The sequence below is a fragment of the Xylaria bambusicola genome (assembly GCF_022495145.1).
Source record: "Xylaria bambusicola strain CBS 139988 unplaced genomic scaffold F5B22scaffold_3, whole genome shotgun sequence".
Lineage (NCBI taxonomy): Eukaryota > Fungi > Ascomycota > Sordariomycetes > Xylariales > Xylariaceae > Xylaria > Xylaria bambusicola.
This window is the reverse complement of record NW_025953556.1, coordinates 1,049,355-1,072,759: the sequence shown is the minus strand read 5'-3', so window position 1 is coordinate 1,072,759 and position 23,405 is coordinate 1,049,355. Positions and strand designations below refer to the sequence as shown.

The window sequence follows — 23,405 nt, the reverse complement described above, 5'->3', positions numbered from 1 at the left end:
GACAATTGTCTTGTGAGAACAGCGCGACTTGGTCCCATCAGCATTTTATCACCATGAATGGGATCAACGGCCACTATGGCCAGCCAAATCCATGGCAGGAGTTCAAAAGTGCCGATGGACGCGTCTACTACTACAATCCCATTACAAAAGTTACGCAATGGACGAAGCCAGAGGAAATGATGACGCCGGCTGAGGTATGTGCTCTCTGTGCTGGCTGTGTGCTGGCTGTGTGTTGGCCTCTACTAATCTTTCTCCCCAGCGCGCGCTTGCCAATCAGCCATGGAAGGAATATACTGCTGAAGGCGGTCGCAAGTACTGGTACAATACAGAAACTAAGCAGAGCTCTTGGGAAATGCCTGAAGTCTACCGCGCAGCATTAGGATACGATGCCACACCATCGGCACCCGCGTGAGTAAACCACTGCACGATTCCATCGGGCTCAGAAGCATGAAGCATGAACTGACTTGTTAGTCCTCCCACGCCCTTCAACGGTTCTACGGGCTCCTTTTCGACTGCAGGATACGACAATCCTCGCGACCACCGTGATCACCGTGATACATTCCCCGAGTCGCGTCAACTAACATTTGGCAACGATCCCCGTATACAAGCCTTCACACCAGCAAGCAACGAGCCTGAATATGCCTCAGCTGAAGAGGCCGAAGCTGCATTCACTAAACTGCTCCGTCGGAGCGGAGTACAGCCTGACTGGACCTGGGAACAAGCGATGCGAGCAATGATAAAGGACCCCCATTTTCGCGCCATCAAAGACCCCAAGGATCGGAAAGCTGCCTTCGAGAACTACTGCTATGACATGATTGTTCAGGACAAGGAGCGTGCGAAAGATAGGCTGGCGAAGCTGCGAGCAGACTTTGCGACGATGCTGAAGAGTCATCCTGAAATAAAGTACTACACACGCTGGAAGACCGCTCGTCCTATTATCGAGGGTGAGACTATATTCCGCTCTACTAATGAAGAAGATGAACGGCGTCGACTTTTTGAGGACTATATTACCGATTTGAAGAAAGCACATCTCGAAAACCAAGCTAGTCTTCGCAAAAGTGCTATGGATGGGCTAATTGATTTGCTCCCGAAACTCAACCTCGAGCCTTACACTCGTTGGTCCGAAGCCCAGGGTCTCCTGAAGTCAACTGCCCCTTTCCAAAATGATGAGAAGTATAAGACTCTATCTGACTCTGAAATCCTGACTGTTTTTCAAAATCACATCAAATCATTGGAACGGACTTTCAATGAAACTCGACAGGCACAGAAAAATAAAAAGTTTCGCATCGAGCGAAAAAACCGTGATGCTTTTGTGGAATTACTCCAAGAGCTTCGCAAAGCCAATAAGATCAAGGCTGGTACAAAATGGAGTCAAATATTACCTTTAATCGAGAACGACGAACGATTCCGAGCGGTTTGCGGACAGCCTGGATCAACCCCACTTGATTTGTTCTGGGATGTGGTCGAAGAAGAGGAACGCGCTCTACGTGGCACAAGGAACGATATCTTGGATGTCATGGATGTAAGTCTACCAATGCAGATACGCCTGATATCCTGACTAACATAATTGAAGGATAACCGTTTTGATTTTACCCCTAAAACTACCTTTGAAGACTTTACCGCAGTCTTGAAGAGTGATAAACGTAGTGCTAACATTGATCATGACATACTGATGCTGATTTTTGAACGGGTAAATAAATTGATACCCCGAACAAAATATACATGTTATGCTGAACAGTGACATAGCTCCAAGAAAAGAAATCAAAACGGTCCGATGAGGATAAGCATTCCGAACGCCAGCAACGGAGAGCTATCGACGACCTTCGCTCTTACATCAAGCACCTTGAGCCCCCTCTTTCCGCAGATGATACCTGGGAAAAGGTCCGGCCTCGTCTCGCTCGCGCTGCTGAATTTCAGGCAGTGACATCGGAAGACGCTCGCAGAGGGGCCTTTGAAAAAGTCCTTCGCCGAGTTAAAGATAGGGAGGAGGAAGATCGTGAACGCCATAAACGCCGAGACCGATCGGTTGAACGTGGTACGTATCGCGATAGAGATAAAGGAGACCGATCTCACCGTAGTGATCGTGCACGGACCTCTCGGCATAGTCGCAGCCCCGAGCCAGATGCGTATGAAGCGGATCGTCGTAAGGCTATTGCGGAGCGTGAAAAAAATTATCGTAAGTCAAGCATGGCTGAAAGCTTGCTATCTGACCGTCGCACAATGGATTTGCACCGAGACCGAGATATTCGTGAGCGTGAGCGTGAGCGTGATCGGGATCGGGATCGGGATCGCGACCACGACCGAGACCGCGAGAGAGACCGTGACCGTGACCGTGATCGGGAACGCGATCGAGACCGGGACAGGGAACGTGATAGGGAGTATGCACCTCGAGCAAGGCGTGATGATCCTCCTAGTTATTATGATCGGGAGAGACGGGACCGCGAGGAAGAACGTGAGAGGATGTACCGTCGGCGTGTCGAAAGAGGCCCAGTCGACGAGTTACCCTATGGCGATGAACGGCCCACCTCCTCAAGACGCCGAAGAGCAGACGAAGAGGATGATAACGACCGTCGAGATTCGAGAGACTCTAAGGTTAGACCAACAACTCATCTTGTTAAGGGTGATTTTAACTAATATGGGTGACAGAGATTGAGGAGAGAGAAGACCCCGCGCGAGCGCTCACCCCACCGTGAAGTTCGTCACAAGACCAAAACTCCACCTGCACCACGGCTACCGTCGAAAGAAGACCCAGGTGTGCACTCCGGTAGCGAAGAAGGTGAAATCGAGGAAGACTAGTTTTCCAGTCGGTAACAAGTGGATTTGTACGTCTAGCCATGCATGATATCAAGTCTCCGTTAGAGATGTGGATATTGGGTTACAATCGAGAGCACTCGAACTGCGTCGACATTCCCGGGATAACGCCTCTTAGCGATCATTCGAATACGATTGTGCTAGCGGTTTTTACTCCTTGTTGGCCTACGGGGTCAACGTCTCATTGCAAGTATGTGTGTGAAATCCACAGCGCTCCTGGCATTTGGGGATTAGATGACTTGGTTTTCCTCAAAGCAGTTTGGCATCTTATCTTTCCCGCGGACCAGACACGCCTCGTCTGTAGCACTTGCGAATACTTTATTCACTGCCTAATGGACCTTTTCCCGTACGTCCAGAACGTTACACTACTCACCTTCATAAGAATGAGCCTATCTCACTCTTCTGCAGGAAACCCTGGTAGCCTCTCGATTTCCTTTTTTATACTATTTAAACGAGAACTACTGTCAGACGAGTTCGTTACAGCCGAGAAGCTTTCCGGGAATCATTAACAATGGTGTGTATCAACCCTCACTCCTCGTTTCCTTCACCTTTGTGAAGACTAGTTATTCTGTTCAATGGCATATGCCACCCGTATCTCGTCATCTATATAATCTATAAGTTTCGTTCTCGCTGCCTTGTCTTCTGATGATGACCGCTGCTTTCTTTTTAAATGCATGGTGAATTGCATGTACGATTAGAGTGAACCAGTGCTGCTGAATCTTAGATGGCTTGTAAAGGTGCGTATCTTGTCCAACGAAGTATGACTAATATCTGCGCTTCGATAACAAATGCAGCTCTGCACTCAAATGGCTCTCTTAAGGATTCCGTTGCACATTGATGGTTCTTATCAGATCTGTATATACGGTAAATTTTACAGCTTCAGTCTGTTGTACATAAGAAAGTTGAACATCAGCGGGTTTGATCATCCTATTATTGTACATGTTTCCAGGACTACAACCGTACACCTTCCAGTACTTGGTTAATTTGCCTACGTTCATGAAATGGGGATCTAAATCATCTTACGGGTATTTGACGATAGTCATCCACTTGACACATCTACCCTTCAACAGGTAGGGATTGGCCAGCTTTCAAAACCAGAGTCCTGATTACTGTCTATAGATGGCTTTCTTGGCCTGCGTAGTTAAACAGAGGTTCCATCACATGAAGAAGGGCCGTATGTTACACGCGTACAAGCTGAACATGCAGTTCGCTTTGCGCTTCGGCCGTACGAAAGGTCATTGTAGGCTGTTTATGATCCTTAAATATATGTAAGTAATATTGGAAAGTGAGGTTATATAGACTTTTCTTTATGAATCAAGCCAACGAGACCTAGGCGGTCGGTGCCGGTAGACCAGTTGTATATAGAGTCGAGTCAAGCGACCAACAGCCAAGAAGGAATTGGTCGGTCAAGGACTCCTGCAGCCCTAATTGATCACTGTAATCTGAAGAGTTTCAATTCCAAGCCCAGTCGCCTACCCTTGCTATACCTTAATAAACCTGGTGTTTAGATATTGTCGAGGCTAGGCCCACCAGTGATGGACTTGCCGCGTCAGCTATCAGTTTCCTCGTACCGTTATCATCCTCTGCACCAGAATTTAACGAACTTCGGCATCAATCTGGCGTTTATTGCTTCACTTGAAGACATATATTTGGGAAATCTTTGGCGGTATTTGTTTGCAGCGAGCTGTACCATTTGGGCGTCTAGAGATTGTATTTGCACGAGCTTTCTTCCTTGGAGTAGAGCTATCATATTAATTGTTGGCGGCGCAATTATTTGCCAAGTATACGGAAGAAACTACTTGCCTCGTCGGGCTTTGGGGGTTAGGTAATACCCAAGTTATTGAAAACTCTGTTGTAGCTCGCAAGTGATGATATAGAGGCGCATGCATGACTGCTTGCCGACGAAATAAACAACGCGGTCCACTGGCTAGAACCACACAAAGTTCGTCGACGTAAAAGTTTCCGTTATAATTGGTAGAGTGCCATACTAGCCGTGGGGAGATTGTGATCCTGTATGAAAGCTGCCTACTTTCCCGCCATCTACCCCGTACAGTAACATGGATGGTTGAAGCTTGGTAAGCATGAAGTACCCTTTGGATTTGTCACGGAATGACATAAGGAGTGCAGTACTATGCCACTACGCCACCAAAAGGTAACGACGAGTTATCAAGTCGAAGGCTTGACGTCTCTGCACTCACTATATAGTACTATACTGTAACAGGATTAAAAGAATGATAACATCACATATTGTAGCTTATAAAACTACAGGTCCGGAACCTGAAGTTAACCGCCCTAATAGGTGATAGGTTCCCCATTACCTTGCATTACTCAATCCAGGGGCTACGTGTATAAGGTTTAATCTACGTGATGTTCCTGTCTACCTTCAAGCATTATGAAAGTAGGAATATTTTTCTTGGAGCTAGGTATTCTTTATGGAAATAAGAACAGTTGAGGGAGAGGCTAAGAGTTCACCGCCTAGAATATCAAACAAATCGACACCGTGTAATAGCAAGCTGTCATAGAGTACGCATGAGTTCCTACGGAGATAGCTGATAATTGCTTGGACTGGGGGGAAATTAGAAAAAAGAGAGAGACGTTTAGATAGACTTGCGAGCTTGCCCCTTCATAGCATATCCACGTCTCCTTTATCGACTTCCATAAGCTAATAGTATCTGGGTGTCTACGGATAAAATGGTGATTTAGAAGACAATCAAATCTAAATGTATCAATGCTTCGTCCAGGGGGGGCGGCGGGAGATGCCGACTAAGAGGGCATATCGACAACAAAGTCTTTTGTGGTGGGGTATTTTCTCAACAATAAGGGGTAGAATTAATATATTTGAAAGACTAACTATGTTGAAGCAAATCTGTCACTATGGTTATATGGAACTGGCAATTCTGTTACCCTTACGTAATGTAAGAGGGAGGTTGTTCCTATACTCGTTTTTCGTTAAATCTGCGGTTGTCGGTCTGCTATAAGTGTATATCAACTGATTGTATAGTTTAGGTACGGTTCCGCACCAAAACTGCATATTGCACTAACAATGCTTTATAATCTTCTGACATTTAGAGAAGCAAATATGTTGGCAGATGACCGGCAAGTGGTTGCAGACCGATAACTGCAGATTTAACGAGAAACGACTGCAGTAATAACCTCGCTCTTAACATATATACATAGATATCTCTCAGTGCTCCAGAACTCTACCAGGTAGATCAAACAAGCATGATGGCTGTTTATTGAGTGAGGGGTAGGCGAATATGTATTTAAGCCGTGACCCTCATCCTCTATGGAGGGGCATTGAAGTCCGATGTTGTGCGGTAATGGAGAAGGGAAATTGAATGATAGTGTACCAACCATTTATTGATTGGTGATTGGACCATTTCGTACCGAGGTAATAAGCAGCCGTTACCTAACCTCAGGGTAGTCGTTAAGGATGATATCAAGCTCATTCGTAAACGATGTCTCCTCCGCTAAAGAGTAATAGTACTAAGGCTACGATTCTACTTAATGGTTATACCGTATATGCTCGACGATGATAAAGTTAATGTTGTAGTAGGCCTGGAGGGATTTATGGGAAGCTTCCACAGTTAATATCACCACCGAGTCTAGAGACTGTTTTCAGAACTCGAGATGATTACTCTCGATTATGATATTCTGTTGAAATAGCCCCACTCTCAATAATACATTACGATGGGGATGATGTGGAGCATTCTAGCTATATAAAACTACGTACCTAGGTGCAGAGCTCAGAACCTTATCCAAACAGGTATCCAATATCTCCTGAGCTTCATAAGTAACCGCTGTAGCTTTCGTGCTCCCCTGCTCTTATCTACCTAGGGACAAAGAGTTGTCTTCGACGATCCCTTTTCCTTAAGCCTAGGCCCGTGAACTAAATACGAAAAGAATGGGGTTCGAAAATGAATAGCCCTTGTCGTGATGATTTCTCAAGAAACTGGGACAACATTGCGGAGATATATCTGTGTTTATGTGTACGTAATGAATCATGAAGAGAGAAATGCTACAACTGCAAGCTTGATGCTTTCATATATAGACAACAACTGCGCCATCAATATGGAAAAGGCTTAGGTGTAATTTAAAATGGTCTGACAACGACTGGTACATAGATCATAGCTAGGCATCGAATGCATCGAACACTACTACGTAGCTGAGAGTATCCTCAAATACCTGGATTCCAATACACAGGTACTTAAGTATGCACCTACTAGGTTCAGATGAATGGATCCAAGATGTGAAAAGTTCAAGGTGCCATTGAATGTTACCAACCTGTCACTTGATGGGCTAGAGCTTCTAAGCCTACCCGTACCTAGGTACATGGAATACTAGTAGATAAATGGTAGGTGTCGAGTGGTATCTGAATGATACTGTGGGGGCTCTCTTGAGAGAAGGTCTCCCCGCCAATGTTCGTTCTTCATCTTCAATCTGGACTGACTCTATTCAAGATTTCTAGGATTATCGTCTGTATCATCTCGCAAATACCTACATGACTGACGTTCGACAAACAGATGAATGTATCGTGACGTGGCATATTGGACGGACTTCAATGGAGCTACCTAGCTACCTAATTATGGCAAGGAATCCAGGTAGGCATCAGCACAACCTAACCGTTGCATTTCTAGGGCAGTTGGCATGTACAACAAGGTACCTACCACCTACTGTGGCCTGGTAGGTAGGTAGCGTACTGTACTGAGATAGGTACCTACCTAGGTACAGATAAGAGGTAGGGAGGTGCCTGCTTTGGCATAGCGATAAACCGATAAGGCGATAAGTCGGCGTTAGTTGCAGGAGCAAGGCCCGTGGTCAATGGGCGGATTGGCGGATTGGCCTGGTGGTTTGGCGTGTCCGCTGCCACTAAGCCTATTCTGTGTGCGGTTTCTGGCAGGACCACTCCCAAGCCTGTCCCTTCCGCACTTCCACTCCCTCAATTATTCCACACAGCATTCTCAACCTGCACCACCCAAACTACGACACCCCATCTACGCACCACCGGGGTTCATCACCCGCAATCTCATCGCCCCTGGGCTGGACGTTTCTTTTCTTGTACCCTCGACTGTTTGCCCGGCATAGTTGATGACTGGTAAGTGCTTCTGTTGGTCTCCAGAGCCCCTTGGTTGCGTTGTTTACACGAGGCTGGGCTGCCTGTTACTGCTGCTTGCTGGATATAGAATCCATCCACTTGATGCTCACATGTGACCTTGCTATCTCTTGTTCTCCTGTATCTAGCGCCTTCGGTTCCCGAATTATAGATGGAAGTGCTTGTTTTCGATGCTCCTGACGCGTTGAAATCCCGCAACACGTCTCATATCTCAACCTCCGGTGCCAATGCTTGTTCATCAATCATCAGCCTTGCCTTCATCAGATCATCCTCCCCCATGCGCCAGATGCGTTCTCGCACTCGAGCTTCGTGATTTTTGTTTGTTATTGCGTGTATCTGGATCGCTGATTCCTGCTCTCCTCGTCTATATGACTCACGTAGCCATTCGCGTGCTGGTTCCTGGCTGACTTGTCCTAGGCTGTTGTTGTATCGAGTCTCAATATGTCGAGCTCTCCCGAGTCCGCCTCTGCCGGCCCGGAGTCCTCGTCGGCACCTCCAACAGGTGCTGATGTGGCACTCAATGATCGTGGGAGTGAGAGTGATCTATCAGAGGTCAACGAAACCATAGCTCTACCTACTCGTAATTCCCCATCTTCATCACCCTCTCCATCTGGTCACGAATCCTCCGAAGACGCGGAAGCAGAACTCGATATAAACGACCGTGGCGAATCGAGTGCGGATGAAGCCCACGCTTCTGATGATGCCGATTACGACATGGAGGAAAGCGCAGCCGCTTCGCAGAGTGACGAGAACCGTGACGACCGCTCAACGTCTCGCGAATCGCGACGCGCTCCGAAACGCAAGGTGGTCGCAGAGGAAGACGAATATATCCGAGAAAACCCGGAGCTATATGGGTTGAGGAGAAGTGTATGCTTGCTCACTGAGCCGTGAAAATTTTTTTGCTAATGCCTTCGCATAGTCTCGCCCAACTAAACAACCCAGAATTGTAAGTTACTGTCGCTGGTGTACCCCAAATACCGACGTAGTCCTAACCTTTCCCAATAGATTGAGTCAGATGAAGACGATGAATCCGATTCAGATATTGTCCCGACAAGTCGGCGAACTAAGAAGTTACGAACGGAACACATCTCACAGCAGTGTACGTAGGCTAAGCTTGTAGTTTGAAGATATTCGTTCCTGAGCTAACCAAACTTGTTTCAGCATCTAAACGAGGCACACCTGCGCGTCAAACTCCTGCTGGAGACTCCGACTCTGACACATACGGTGGTGCTAAAGCCCGATCCTTAATTAAAAAAGCTCGCCGCCTGCAAAGTCAACCGCAGTCCACACACCTATATGCGGAAAAGCGCTGGTCGAATCGTCGAGCCGCCCAAACTGTTCAGACCTACGAAGAAAGCGATATAGAAGACGAGGACGAGTCAGAACTTACCCCCAACTACTGGGCTGGTGGTGACTTCCCTGAAGACACAGACTATATTGAAAAAGTTGTCGGTCACCGGCTTAAAGACGGCGGCGAATTGATGATTGATTCTAATAGAGACGACTTCGAATATCATATCAAGTGGCAGGGCAAGTCATATCTCCACAACACTTGGGACACTCTCGAAGTGCTGCGTGGATATCGTGGCGTTCGCAAGCTGGAAAACTACTATAAAAGGACTGTGGAGTATGAGATAGATCTGAAATTTGCGGGAGATGAAATACCCCCCGAGACTCGCGAGCAATATATGCTTGATAAGGAACGCGATCAAGATGCTTTAGAGGACTACACGAAAGTTGAACGTGTCGTTGCGCAACGAACTGGTGATGAGGGTCGAGAATATTTTATCAAATGGAAAGGCTTGACCTATGAATGCTGCACATGGGAACTCGCCTCGACCATACGCTCTCTTGCACAAGACAAGATCGACCAATTCCTTGACCGGCAGTCGCGGTCATGGACCTCGGAGAAGAGCGAATCGAATCCCGTCACTCGGTCCAAGTTTCTCAAGCTTGAGAAGCAACCTCATTACATCAAGGGTGGTGAACTTCGGAACTTCCAGCTTACAGGCTTGAACTTCTTGTCTCTGAATTGGTGCCGAGCTAACAACGTCATTTTGGCCGATGAGATGGGTTTGGGTAAGACAGTTCAGACTGTCTCTTTTCTTAGTTGGCTACGCAACGAGCGTAAACAAGAAGGCCCATTCCTTGTGGTCGCACCCTTGAGTGTTATACCCGCCTGGTGCGATACATTCAACTTGTGGTCTCCGGATCTCAATTATGTTGTCTATTTGGGCAACGCTGAGGCCCGTAGTACAATTCGGGAACATGAACTCATGTTCAATAAAAACCCCAAGAAACACAAATTCAATGTCCTAGTCACTTCGTATGAGTACATCCTGATGGACGCAGAGTTCTTGAGGACTATTAAATGGCAGGCTCTTGCTGTTGATGAGGCCCACAGGCTCAAAAACAAAGAGGCTAAGCTATATGCAGAGCTGATGAGCTTCGGCGCACCTGCCCGTGTTCTGATTACCGGTACACCGATACAGAATAACCTCGCTGAGCTGTCTTCGCTTCTTGATTTTCTCAATCCCGGCAAGGTGCGCATTGATGAGGATTTGGACACCTTGGCTGCTGCAGATGCCCAGGCAAAGCTTCAAGATCTTCATGCAGCAATTGCCCCATTCATCCTCCGACGGACGAAAGAAACGGTAGAATCTGACATCCCACCAAAGACAGAGAAGATCATCCGGGTCGAGCTCTCTGATGTGCAGCTGGAATACTACAAGAACATCCTCACTAGAAACTATGCAGCATTGAACGAACACAACACGGGTCAGAAATCATCACTACTGAATATTGTCATGGAGCTTAAGAAAGTTAGTAATCATCCATACATGTTCCCTGGTGCGGAGGAGAAGGTTTTAGCAGGAAGCACACGACGCGAAGATCAGATCAAAGGTCTTATTGCGAGTAGTGGTAAGATGATGCTTCTTGACCAGCTCCTGGCTAAATTGAAGCGAGATAACCATCGTGTTTTGATTTTCAGCCAGATGGTGAAGGTGCTAGATATTCTAGGCGACTATCTGCGTCTTCGGGGGTATCAGTTTCAACGACTTGACGGAACTATCGGAGCTGGTCCTCGACGCCTTGCCATCAATCATTTCAACGCTGAAGACAGCCAGGATTTTTGTTTTCTTCTTTCAACTCGAGCTGGAGGATTGGGAATCAACTTGATGACCGCTGACACAGTCATCATATTCGATTCCGACTGGAACCCACAAGCTGATTTGCAAGCGATGGCGCGAGCTCACAGAATCGGACAAAAGAAGCCAGTCACCGTGTATCGTCTCGTTTCAAAAGAAACAATCGAAGAGGAAGTCTTGGAACGTGCTCGCAATAAGCTACTCCTCGAGTACCTGGCAATTCAGGCTGGTGTAACGGATGATGGCAAGGCTTTCAAAGAAGAATTCAGACAGAAAGGTCTCAGGTTAGACGAAGCGAAATCTGCAGATGACATTCAATGGGTGTTGAAGATGCGGTCTCAGAAGATGTTTGAGCAGTCAGGGAACCAAGAACGTCTGGAACAGCTAGATATCGATTCTATCCTGGAAAATGCGGAGGTTACCAAAACCAAGGTCGATGACAAGATGAACTTAAGCACTGGCGGTATCGATTGGGACAACTTCATGCAGTATACTGATGTCAAGGTTGATGATCTAACATTGGACTGGGATCAAATTATACCTGCAGAACAGCTTGCCGCCATCAAATCTGACGAGGAGAAGAAGAAAGCGGATGACTATCTTGCGCGGGAGCTGGAGGCCAGCGCGCCTCGCCGTGCTGCACTCAAGAACTTGAGGACCAATGGCGACTCTGAGAGAGCTGAGCGAATTGCAAAGAAGCGAGAACGCGAGCAGCTGAAGCAGGAACGTCTCGAAGAACAAAGAGCCTTACTATCTGATCCACGGAGACCTCTTAACGAAAAAGAAAAGCGCAATCTTATCAGAGCTTTCATGCGGTATGGCTTCATGGAAGACCGTCCCGACGAATTATTGCGTGATGCACGTTTGAGTGATCGAGATAGGGATTTTGTCAACAGTGTACTTGATGAACTCATCGGAACGGCTCGTGATGCAATGGACAAAAATAATGATGAAATTCGTGCACAAGAACGTCAATCCAACAAGAAGATGACAAAGAAAGATATCAAAGCTGTCATGTTTGATTTTGGGGACGTCAAAAAGATTAATGCTGAAACTATCCTGGAGCGCGCTCCACAGTTACGACTACTTCGGAAAGTCATCAAGGAACACGGTGACTTCAGGACTTTTCAGCTACCCGAAGCTACGAAGACGGCACACTATAGCTGTGAATGGACCTCGCTTGAAGATGGAATGCTTCTCGTTGGCATTGATAGATATGGGTTTGGTGCTTGGACTCAAATTCGCGAGGACCGAGAATTGGGCATGCAGGATAAGTTCTTTTTGGAGGAACACCGCATCGAGAAGAAACAAGAACGAGAACATACTGAGACTAAGGGTGCTAAAGCCCCCGGAGCTGTTCACCTAGTCCGCCGTGCTGAGTATCTACTCTCTGTTCTTATGTCGGTTCACTCGGATGATGTCAATGCCCAGAAGACCGTCGAAAATCATCATCGCAATAACAAGAAATCTGCTCATGGCATGAATGGTCATCGCCGCCCAGAAAAGGGTAGCTCCGTTTCGGCTTCCCCAGCGCCTCAAGGCTCTAAGAAGCTATCACACCGAGAGCGAGAACGAGAGCGGGATCATGAATCGCCTTATTCTCGTGATCATCACCGCTCACGAAGTAGCTTGGGCGAAAGCTCTTTACGACCAGATGCGAAGAGAAAGCATAGTGGGGAGGTTGATGAGCGCCGCCATTTCAAGCATCGACGTGTAGAGGAACACCGACGCAATGACATTAATGAACATCGACGGAGCGATGCCAGTCGATATGAGGACGGTGAAGAGGATGACGACGAAGAGAAGCGGAACGCACCCGTCATTAGGACCCTGATGCAGCCGGTTTGGAGTCACATAGAAAGGGTTGAAGCCTGTACGAAAGCGAAAATTCCTGTTGCCAAAACACGGGCCAAAGTGCTGAAATCGGAGATCACGGCTATCGGCGACTTCATTGAAGGCCTAAAGAGAACTTCTGGCTTGCCTGCGAAGCAGTGGGAGGAGCTCAAGCCAAAGTTATGGTAAGCTTAAATTGAATACCTAGTCTTCATGCGCCGAGCTAACGTCGTATTCAGGAAGTTTATTTCTAAGAGAATACCTCACTCTGAGAAGCAATCCTCTAACAAACCAGAAAAAGGGAGTGAGAAATCGCCCTTACGTAAATCCCCTCCAGAGAAGCCTGCATCATCTGGCGGTATGACCGGCCCGCGGCTGGCTGCTTTGTATCAACAACTAAAACAACAAGCTGAGGAAAGTAAAAACGGAGACACCTCCAAGATCAAGAGTACCAGCTCCGCTGTTCCTAATGGTGGTGTTACCCATGGGCAGTCATCAAAATCCGCTGTTTGATGGCCTTCCTGTACATGCTCTACAAGGAGCGAATAGGCACTACCTTTGATTTTTCGCACACATAATCTTTTATATTGCATAGGATGGCGTTACGGTCTAGCATGATAGACTCCGAGACGTCTCGATAGTCCCGGATCATGAATCATACCCAGCAAAAGCATTCTACGTTATAGGCTAATGGAGTTCATTCGGTTAATATGGTCGGGCACCTTGAGCATTTCGGTCTTGTGTATCGCAACCGGTACGGCCCAGTTGTCGAGTAGACCGTGGGGTTATATACAGGCACGCAAAGCGAACTTGATTCACCAGCGATTCGTTCTATACATGTAGATACTACCCCCTCTAGCACAAGGTCTTGTACAACGGTCGTGCAAGGGACACACCTTGTGGTTTCTCATAGCACAGGACGACGAAGCCAGATATTGACCAAGTGTCGGTAATACCCCGCAGTTGCTTCACTGCTATCATCATATTTGGGGACTAGGTTTTGGGCCTGACAGTACTTCGCAAAATTATAGTAGCTTTGTTTGGCCCAAATGAGGCATGACTGACGCTACTAGTTGAAAATCGCATTCGTCTAATCTACCTCGGTAGCTGTCAATGAAAAAGAAACAATAATAAAGTCATTATCTTGCTCTTCGTCCTCGTGTGCTTGTGTATGACTGCATAGATAGGGAAGCTATCTGAGTAGCACGTGATCATCATCGGGCACGTGAGTTGAGCGTTAGATCCAGGAGATCAATTGAGTGACAGCGTGAATAAGCATCAACCTACCTAGGCCACTAACATATGACACGATGGATAATTGGCATAGTTATAAGACTATAATCTCATTATGTATCATGGATGTATCTCGTCAACTCTTAGACGATAACAAGGCAACAGATAACATTATGAAATCCCATCATATTATATTCCAGCTTGCACAGTAGTGCTCTCAAAGACACTAATAGTCCAACTTTTGCACATAACACGGTTTTTCTTTCCAGTGAGCTTCCATATCGCGCGACGGGAACATGGATATGGGTTTCGCTTCCTCTAAGTCTATATTTATTAGCGGATGCGCAAAAAGATGGCAATGGTATCATCAAGAAACGACTCCTTGTCCGCCTGATACACGAACTAGGGCGTAGAGGAGTCCATGCCATATTGGTATCCCTTTCCCAACATGCTATGTACATATTTAACCATTACGATGCCCCCTTCTTACTTCATTTCGTTCTGCAGAATGGACGAACGAATGGGCTAAGGGCTAACTACCAAGAAAAAGAATCATCCAAGCCTGTTGTCCAGGCAAGACCAGACGTCTCTCCTTTTCATAAAAGAATAGTTCCTCCCGAGAAGCTGTAGATGAAATGTTGTATCATCCTATCAAAAATCCAGCTAAATGCAATATAATATGACATAGGGGGTTCTAAGGCGCCATATAGCGATGTTTGGTGTTGTACAGTACTGAGTATTTATACAAGTGACTGAGTCTGTAGTGTTGAGGTGACGATTGTGAGTCCTTCGAAGAGGCACCGAAACCAGCCAACAGGAATCGTGGCGTGACATCCCGCAACAATAGAATACAATAGATACCTAAGGTTACCAGGTCTGGTAGATCAATCGATTAAGGTCCCAAAGCCTCGAGGTTTGGAAGGAGGCGTGACAGTCTCCTGTGACTGGCGGCGCAGCGTCTGATGTTCAGGGGTACTTGGACGCGCTTGACCGATTACTGGTGGTTGTATTTGGGATCGGGAACCCTTCTCCAATCCAGAAGGCTCAGCATCGACAGCACGCTTGTTTCCTCTAGGCCTAAGAGAGAAGTCGGCCAAGAGTACACTCCTAGCTTTATCCAGAGTGTTAGGTTCACTTTCAAGCTCACGCTTCGCGGGAACCTTTGAGGGGGCCACTGCATTTGATTTAGTAGCCTTGAAAGTCGCGTTGATGGTTGCTTTCGGCTTCGGCTCAGGCTTCTTCTTAGTCTGCTTCGGTTTCCGTTGAGCTGGCTTCTTTGATTCCTTGGGTATTGATGTAGAGGCTTTGCTGATGCGTGAGGGGAAAGCAAGTTTAGTCTGGCTGGATTTCGGAACAGGCTTAGTAGGGAGAGCGGTCCGAATCTTGGGACTAGCAGAAGGAGTCGGGATGCCCTGGATGCGTCCTAATGATGGCGGCTTAGCCTCAATAGGAGAGCAGGTATCAGGCGTCGCCTCCTTTATCGTAGCCGATTCTTGAGAGTGACTCCTCCGGATCTCTACCTCTAACTTAATGTGGCGAACATCATTCTCGTACTTGGCCTCATCCACAACAGTATCTGGTCCTTGCTCAATATGTTCGTCGAAGTGAGGTAAGTGGACAAGAGAAGCGACATCATCACATTTGCCGCGAACGACCAAATCCCAACAATTCTTCAGATCTGTGCCACTCGGTTCAGGGTCAAGATTAATCCAAGCGGTAATGCCATCTCGGCGGTCTCTCGTCACTTTGCACATGTCCTTCACCATATTCCGTACACCTGGGATCTTCATGCTCGTGCCAACAACAATCACAGCATCGGGACGAGCCCGTAAATCTGCGCGGAAAATGTTGGCAATAGCTTCTTCGTCAGGGTTGTACTCATTATATAGCACCATCCTGGGTCGAAGTCTCCCGATGCCGTGACTGCGCTTGCCTGCATGGGAGGTGCGTACATTGTCTGTCTCTTCACATCCCTTACATAGAGGGGCTTGGGGTCCCTCAAAAAGCGAAGCGTCGAATTGGCTAATCTCGTTGCACTTTGAACAAACCATCTTCTCTAAGCCGCCATGGAGCTGTATGGTTCTGGGCCAAGGGCCTTTAGGCGGCAGAGGAACGACAGTGCTGAGAGGTTCCATGGACGTATCCAGCCCGTCGACATTCTGGGTGTAGAGTCGTAGGAGACGGCCTTCTTTAGATAGAGAGGCGAGAAAATTGTGGAACGGAGTGGGTTTCGCATTCTTGACAAGCTGGGACAGGTCACGGACCATGGTGTGGAAGTACGAGGTGGTCGAATCGTGTTTGTAGACAGAAGCATCGAAGAGATGCTTGCCTGAGCCCTTCAGGCCGTGTTCTTTGGGTAAAGTCGCAAAGAGACCTGAGGAAGATCTGAAGTCGGGGACTAGTATACGTTAGCTTCTGTGTCTGGAGTAGGATGCAGGCAAGATAAAAGGGAATGTACATACTCCCTGCCGAAACCGAGATGCCAGCGCCTGCGATGACGACAATCTTCTTTTTTTTTCGCAAAGCCTGTGTCAGCTGTTCCAGTAATTCCTCGTCCTTTTGACTCTGTTCAGAAGCGGCAGCGCTCAGGTCCAAGTATTCGGTGGTTCTCGGCTTGCGCTCAACCCGACGGCGCTTGGGCGGAGGGGCGCCATCGGGGTTGACAAGAATCTCGAGTTCAGCGGGGTCGGAGGATTTCATGGGCGATGCGCTGCCGGAGTGCACGGTTGAAGGAGGGGGTGAGGGAAGGCGACTTGACCGGTAGGACATGGAGGCGCGCGGCGAAATGGTCGGCGACCTTGTGAGTACGGACAAGGGGGAGGAAGGAGGATTGGTAGACGGCGGGTCTGCCGACGATGCGTCCATTGTAGGGCGTGAGTATGCAAACTTATGCCAAAGGCTACACGATGTAGTTGGCTTGTAGTTGGCTGGCAGGCAGCGGAAAGGGAGAGTCGGACAGGAGAAAGGCGGCGAGTTTATGAATCGTAATACATCGGTGGGTAAGCGGTAAGTGGGCGATGGTAGTGATGGTAGTATGTGTGTGTACTAGTAGTATGAGGTAAGAGGTAAGTAACTTGGCCTTGGATGATGGGCGACGAAATTCGGCAGCGGCTATTCGGGTGGTGACTTGAGTAGGTATATTGGTGGCGCAAGAGAAAGAAAGAGCAGCAACAAAGTAACAATGGCGCAAAGAAAACGGCAAAGAAAATGGTTAAGAAAATGACGGGTTTGTTTCTGAATGGCTAGCGAGACCTGGAAGGGAGGAGAGGGAGGGAGGTTGACATTGATGTGTGCGGTATGATACATTGAGTTTACATTACATACGCCTGGCTAAATTTGCTAAATTTGGTTGTACTACTTCGTACTTGTGTAGGTAGTTGTCTAGTCATGTGTCAGTCATGTGGTTCAGGCTGTACCTCACATGGTAAATAAAGTGAGGTATGTAAGTATGCATGTGTAAACATAAGCACGCATATCAGTGACAATGAAAAACACAGACTTTTGGGGGAGGGGATGTTCAATGGAGTCCCGCAACCGCATTGTTTTTGCTATTGTTTTTGCCAGCTACTAAGTACATACTCAAGAAACCTATGGATAGGTACATCAAAGGGGATTGACTAGGATGGGGCTAGATACCTACTTACAATACACTGGTGAGCTGGCAGACACTGGCCATCCGCCCTAAACAAACCGCACTGGCATGCCCTTACTACCTAGGTGGGTAGGTAGTTAACTCACCGTCAGGTACCTACTACCTACCCATGTACTTATGTACTTACCTACATACATATGTATGTACCGTAGTGTGATATTCAGAGGCAGTACCTACCTAGGTATGTGAATATGTTTCGATTTCACTTGGGAGGTCACATACCTACACAGTACCTACCTAGGTACTTAAGTAGGTTGAAGGGAGGGAAAGGGATTTGTTATCAGAACTTCATGATGGCAGTCTTTGTGGTATGCATGTCAATGTCTGTATACCTATGTAGAATGAGCCATCTTCAGGTACCGGGATACACTATGATATCATTCATGTTGCATCTCTATGTATAATGCCTCATCCATCGCAAAAGTTGGCAAGAAAAGATATCTTGTAAGCTTATGCGCTGGTTAGATTGATTGAGATTACCTACTACTCCATAATCTAACAAAGGTCGTGACACCTAGCATGTGATTTTCTTGCCGTCGACGCGTTTTTTACCAACCCAATATTTGATGAATACTATGTATGTATCTACCATACGAAAAAGTAAAGATCCTGTTGCTTGGTCGTTGCATAGGGCGGCTCGAATTAGCGCAAGACATGGACAGGGAGCCTTGGCCAATGTTCATCTGTGGCAGCAGATGGATCGATCGGGTTAGTTCAACGTAGAATGCCATCTCTGATAGATCACAAGCTATTCTCGGTATGGTCTAGTCTATATTAATGTTTTGCGTGCAGCTACGTACCTAGGTATCTAGATACAACTATAGGTACAAGCCACACTTCTCTAAGCCACATCCTTGCTCTACCTTGGAACTGTACGTACATACAGAAAAGCACAGGTTGAGCTGCCTCTATTTGGTAAGCTGTGAGTAGGCCGTGAGCAAGTAATTTTCGCTCAAGCATCAACATGATCAATCTTCTTCTCTAATAATACTCTCATTTCCTCTCATCCACTTCAACCAACTCTTTCCACCAGAATTGTCGTTTTGTTTTCATAAAAAGAGCTGCACGAGGTTACACCGTTGCTCCGAGTACACAACAAACAGTCTGAAGTTGTCTATCAACTTGTCATCTTGTTCTACGCCAGATTCCTTCACTTGGCCTCCTGTCTAACTCTCCCGTACCATGGCCCTACTGAACCGTCCTTTGTCTGACTAGCCCGGGGCAGAAAGACTAGATCTATAACTGCCGTCGGCTTTTCTCCCTTTGCCATCCGTACAGATGACGGACACCGGCACCAACATGCCGCTCCTCCTAGACAGCGCTATGTCAGGAATGGACCAACCTGCCATGCAAGTCGACTTGAACGGCGTCGACGATCTTTTTGGAGACACCGACCCCCTTTCTCTTCCTTCGCGCCCACCAAGTAGACGCCTTCGACGGAGACTGGATGAGTTACGCTGTCGGGGTTGCTGTCAGTAAGTTTCTCCCCCTTCTCTGCCAGCATCTTGGCCGCTTCATCCTTGCCGGCCACTGTCTAATCACGTATTAGGGGAATTGCCTGGTCTAAAGGGGGCACTATTGCTTCTATCGCACAAGGCGGCCAATCCATAGAGCTCAGATACCTACGAGCCAACCCCAAAGATGCTAATTGGGAATTAAGTGAGCCTAAGGTCGTTACCCCCTGGCAGAACCTCAATGGCGGCCCTATTGTTCACCTATCATGGGGCCCCGCAAGCTCTGAGCTTGCTGTCATCGACGCTGTTGGCAGAGTTTTCCTCCTCAACTTCAACTCCGACTTGAATCGCCCTCTGGTGTCTCGGCGCTGGGATGGGGATACCATTGATGATTTGCACACAATCGTCGGGACTTATTGGCTCAATCAGCTCCCGGCAAATTCGAGGGTTCGGCCCCCCTGCTCGGCCTGCTATACTCTCTGCTCTAACGAAGTGCTTAGTTTTATCCTATATACTGCCCCGCTGTCAAGAATGCCAAGGGAACGGACTATACATTCGAGACTGGAGCCGTTCCCAACATGGGACCCAGCCATCCCAACCCGACCAAGTCGGCATTTATATGTGTTACAACCAATGGCCTCCTCAAAATGTTCTGGAGCCAACATAACAACAAGCCCGAAGAAACCACTCTAGAATTAGAGAGCGCCACGTCTGCTGACGACCTCATAACACATGCTGCTGCATGTTCTGATAAAAGTTAGAAACCTTCTTATCATTTCCTTAATATAGCAACTACCGCTAAGATTTGGACAGCTAAATCTATTTACATTGCCATGGCTACAACCTCAAAGCAACTCAGAGTTGTTCAGGTCGCCATCTCTTTTAACTCACCCAAGCCCGAAAATCAGCAGAACATACCCCCAGGGGGGTTGGTCTTAAGCCCGTCTCTAGGAAAAAGACATGTTGCAGTAACCAGCTGGTTCCAGACGGGGATATGCGAGTCCCCTTTAGACGCATCCATGTCAAAGATTTCTCATATAGAAATGCTTCCAGCCCATTTCGAAATTCAAACCAAGCAATGGTCACCTATCGTCGTTATCACGGTGCGGTCATTCATCCCAGAGTCGAACTCGCCCTACAACCACGAGGTGCAAAGTATCATTGATAGATGGGAGCTTCTTACGGATCAGAAGCAGACAGTTCACCCCGCTTTCGAGCGACTTGGCCCTAGAAGAAACAGTGTTGGGTCGACACCTCCAGTATGTACCTATCAACAAGACCTATTGGGCCCTATGCTTATCTTCTGTATAAAAGGCTACCGCAAGGTTAAAAAAGCTTGAATCGATCATCGTGAACAAAATTGTTATGGGCGTCAACGTGGTCTCATTTGGAAAGACCTTATGTTTCTACTACAATGATGGGACCGTTGAATACCGTGACCGATTTACTATGCAGGAGGTACACCGAGAGGCGAATCTCGACCGAATGTACTCGATCTTAGAAGCAGGCTTTACCCATAGTGGTGAGCCTTCATGTGAGTATGAGAGTTATGGCAGTCTTCAGCTCAACTAACATTGATTATCTAGGCTTGCAAATGGCTTTTTCCCCTGTGAATTTCTCTCTCGTACAAATGTACGAGGATGGACAGATTAAGTGGCATAATCTCGAATACACCTTAGAAGATCCTACAAAAATTTCAGATGGTCGGTGTCCTCCAACATTATTTTCATGTCAAACTATGTCTAACCAATTTTAGCCCACCTAAATGCTGTCATTGCGGCCTGTGCTATGTCGACCGCAACCGCCACAAACAACAACACTAATATTGACGACATTTTTGCCGTAGCGAGAAAGTTCCCCCACAGAGATCGTGAGTTAGCCATGAATACGTTGTTTGCATTATTGTTTGTTACTGATACTAATATACTTGAGCGGTAGAGTTCGCCGTTAAATGGGTTATGGATTTGGTGCAGATTATGCGAATAACGGTCGACTATTCCGATGATATCCCCCATGATCACCTCATCAGAAACCAGCATCTACAGTTTTGTTTTAGCATATTCAACCATCTCGGCTGGAACGGGGAATTCAGTGCACGCCACTTCCGGAGTAGGCTGTCTACACTGGCACTCAGTCTTCGTAACACCGTGATCCTCGTGAGCCTAGCGAGCAGTGCTCCAAGTGCGGTCAGGGCAGCGTCGATGCCTCTCGACGAACCTGGTAAGCCTTATGCAACCTATTCATCAAGCTTTTGATCGGTCGTGATATCTAACACCGTTCTCGCAGAGGTGGTGAATTCTCTAGCTGGCTGTGCCAAATGGTCATGCGACTTCCTAAGTTGGCTATGCGATTCGTTATTCTGCTTGCTGGATGACATCAAGTTTATGAGTTTTCTGACTCAGACCAACCAGCCTCAGCAACTCCTCAATCTTACTCAGTACCTCCACACGAAGAATGAGATCGCGTTACATCTTATACTTTGCTCCTCTACCCGTAATCTCATCTCTGCGGCGTGCCGCCGTGTGGGGCTTCTTGATAGTTGCGCAAGCCGCGCTCTTGCCTGGTATTCTGGCCGAGGGGAGTTGCCTGAGTCAAGCAGTTCACGTCATGTCGCGCTACATGCCGCCTACCGAAAAGTTCACCGATATACTTCCGCGGCACTCGTCAAAGCTGACGAATTCGACAAATTTCTTGGAACCTTAGCAGGAGACATACGATCAGCATACGGAACATCACTTGGCCCACTGGCAGAAAAAGAGGCCCAGAAAGCAGCAAAAAATCCACCAACGCCAAACCAAAATCCCAATGCTCCCAAATCAGATCGGGTTAAAGAAGCCCGCCAGCTGTGCGAGCTCAACATGCTCTTAGTGCGTCCACCACCACCATCCTTCTTAGCTGTAATCACAAAACTCTTCAGGCAAGATCTCATGGCTTTCCGCACAAATGTCGATCTTGCGAAACTATACTTTGCAGACTATCGTCTTCTCGAGATCATTGATACACCCGACGCTTTGGCAGATCGGAAAAAGAGAGGTATGAACGTCGACATGTTCAGACGTGTCGAGATCAGTAAGCGAGCACACGTTCCTTGGAGACGGTGTTCTAGGTGTGGAAATGTCATGGAAGATCTCACATCGCCGAATAACAAACCAGGCATGCTATTTTTGCTTGCACAACAACGAACATGCTGCTGTGGAGGACGTTTAGCTCTTCTCACTTAGCGAGGTTTGTAATGCACTACAAAGCGATTTACGTTAAGAGGAAGTCAGGAAATGAACTATTCTCTAGCGAGTCCCACGATGTGTCGGAGAGAAAACTTGATCTATCGCTCTTGAAGCAACATAAAAGAGGCCTCGCTACTGATGGCCTCGTGATGCTTGCTACAGGAAGAAATGCTCTGATATATGATCGAATCTAGTGCTAGATACATAATACTAATAATTCATCAATGCATGGCCTATATCTAAAGAAAGACAGTTCCGATTTAGAAGCCTGCCGTAGACATGTGGCGCAGCCAAACTGAGGCAATGGCGTCTGCGGAAGACTCCGAGTGATGATTTGGCAGTCTCTTAGCAGGGAGCCTGCGATAAGTCACCGATGCCGCGTTTGTTATATCAGTGCGTTCGGGCCAGTATGGACCTATAGGGCGAGATGACCGCTACTAGACTAGGTACGCATGTTTGAACTGTTGAAGGTCAGCTCTATAGCCCAGCCAGCCCTTTGTGGGTGTTCCCAAGAGCGGGACGCGGGCTAGGGCTGCATAGCTCAGCTCAGCCAGGGACATGTGCAGTTAACGGCTTGCCCTCTTTCAGACAGCGGTGCGACCGAAAAGAGCTGAAGATAACAGACATGCCCAATGGATGGTGCACATCGTGTTCGGCCACCAACGCCTAAGCCTCGGCAAGTGTAGGTAGATAGCGCTGCCATATGATTTTCATTACATCTTTAGCGGCCGTTGCGATGGCAGCCATCACGCGCGCAAGCTAACAGCATGAATACTCTATGAGCAGCCAATCTATGCTGATGGAAAATCACAGCTTCTCTCCTTACTCGACTCGCTACCGACCATTCGGGCCAAGGTCTTCTGTATAAGTCTGCTTTGTTAGGCGAACGTATTACGGTAGAGCAAACGTTGTGATACATCAAGCTCAGCTCAACAC

General features: G+C 47.4%; 4 protein-coding genes across 4 annotated transcripts; 3 read left to right on the top strand and 1 right to left on the bottom strand.

The window, feature by feature from the left end:
• Positions 1-53: 53 nt before the first annotated feature.
• On the top strand, positions 54-2,796 carry F5B22DRAFT_633354 (uncharacterized protein; the record flags this gene model as incomplete). The annotated part of the gene is made up of 6 exons (XM_047976821.1): positions 54-194; positions 260-408; positions 472-1,522; positions 1,574-1,690; positions 1,747-2,592; positions 2,647-2,796. 6 exons carry the CDS (start codon positions 54-56, stop codon positions 2,794-2,796), a joined length of 2,454 nt encoding a protein of 817 aa, XP_047835368.1.
• Positions 2,797-8,131: 5,335 nt separating this feature from the next.
• F5B22DRAFT_264320 (CHD1-like protein) lies at positions 8,132-14,133 on the top strand. Its single transcript, XM_047970129.1, has 5 exons — positions 8,132-8,791; positions 8,844-8,870; positions 8,930-9,023; positions 9,086-13,091; positions 13,146-14,133. Exons 1-5 carry the CDS (start codon positions 8,366-8,368, stop codon positions 13,417-13,419), a joined length of 4,827 nt encoding a protein of 1,608 aa, XP_047835367.1. The 5' UTR covers positions 8,132-8,365; the 3' UTR covers positions 13,420-14,133.
• Positions 14,134-14,896: 763 nt separating this feature from the next.
• Positions 14,897-17,127, bottom strand: F5B22DRAFT_264300 (DHS-like NAD/FAD-binding domain-containing protein). The gene is made up of 2 exons (XM_047970128.1): positions 16,602-17,127; positions 14,897-16,537 (listed from the first exon to the last, which is right to left on the bottom strand). Exons 1-2 carry the CDS (start codon positions 17,002-17,004, stop codon positions 15,024-15,026), a joined length of 1,917 nt encoding a protein of 638 aa, XP_047835366.1. The 5' UTR covers positions 17,005-17,127; the 3' UTR covers positions 14,897-15,023.
• A 1,565-nt stretch (positions 17,128-18,692) lies between these two features.
• F5B22DRAFT_264195 (RNA polymerase II mediator complex subunit Sin4) lies at positions 18,693-22,828 on the top strand. The gene is made up of 9 exons (XM_047970126.1): positions 18,693-19,266; positions 19,341-19,692; positions 19,746-20,001; positions 20,059-20,504; positions 20,560-20,779; positions 20,832-20,948; positions 21,002-21,115; positions 21,184-21,465; positions 21,532-22,828. The coding sequence occupies exons 1-9, from the start codon at positions 19,070-19,072 to the stop codon at positions 22,464-22,466; spliced, it is 2,919 nt and encodes a 972-aa protein (XP_047835365.1). The 5' UTR covers positions 18,693-19,069; the 3' UTR covers positions 22,467-22,828.
• The last annotated feature ends 577 nt before the right edge of the window (positions 22,829-23,405 follow it).

What these genes read in the sequence shown, in the direction of transcription:
- F5B22DRAFT_264320 (XM_047970129.1), top strand. Translation starts at nt 8,366, where the DNA reads ATGTCGAGCTCTCCCGAGTCCGCCTCTGCCGGCCCGGAGTCCTCGTCG. An exon ending in CAACTAAACAACCCAGAATT is followed by an intron (nt 8,871 to 8,929) that starts GTAAGTTACTGT and finishes CTTTCCCAATAG; the next exon opens with ATTGAGTCAGATGAAGACGA. An exon ending in GGAACACATCTCACAGCAGT is followed by an intron (nt 9,024 to 9,085) that starts GTACGTAGGCTA and finishes AACTTGTTTCAG; the next exon opens with CATCTAAACGAGGCACACCT.
- F5B22DRAFT_264195 (XM_047970126.1), top strand. Translation starts at nt 19,070, where the DNA reads ATGACGGACACCGGCACCAACATGCCGCTCCTCCTAGACAGCGCTATG. An exon ending in CGCTGTCGGGGTTGCTGTCA is followed by an intron (nt 19,267 to 19,340) that starts GTAAGTTTCTCC and finishes ATCACGTATTAG; the next exon opens with GGGAATTGCCTGGTCTAAAG. An exon ending in GTGTTGGGTCGACACCTCCA is followed by an intron (nt 20,505 to 20,559) that starts GTATGTACCTAT and finishes TCTGTATAAAAG; the next exon opens with GCTACCGCAAGGTTAAAAAA.
- F5B22DRAFT_264300 (XM_047970128.1), bottom strand. Translation starts at nt 17,004, where the DNA reads ATGGACGCATCGTCGGCAGACCCGCCGTCTACCAATCCTCCTTCCTCC. An exon ending in CATCTCGGTTTCGGCAGGGA is followed by an intron (nt 16,538 to 16,601) that starts GTATGTACATTC and finishes AACGTATACTAG; the next exon opens with TCCCCGACTTCAGATCTTCC.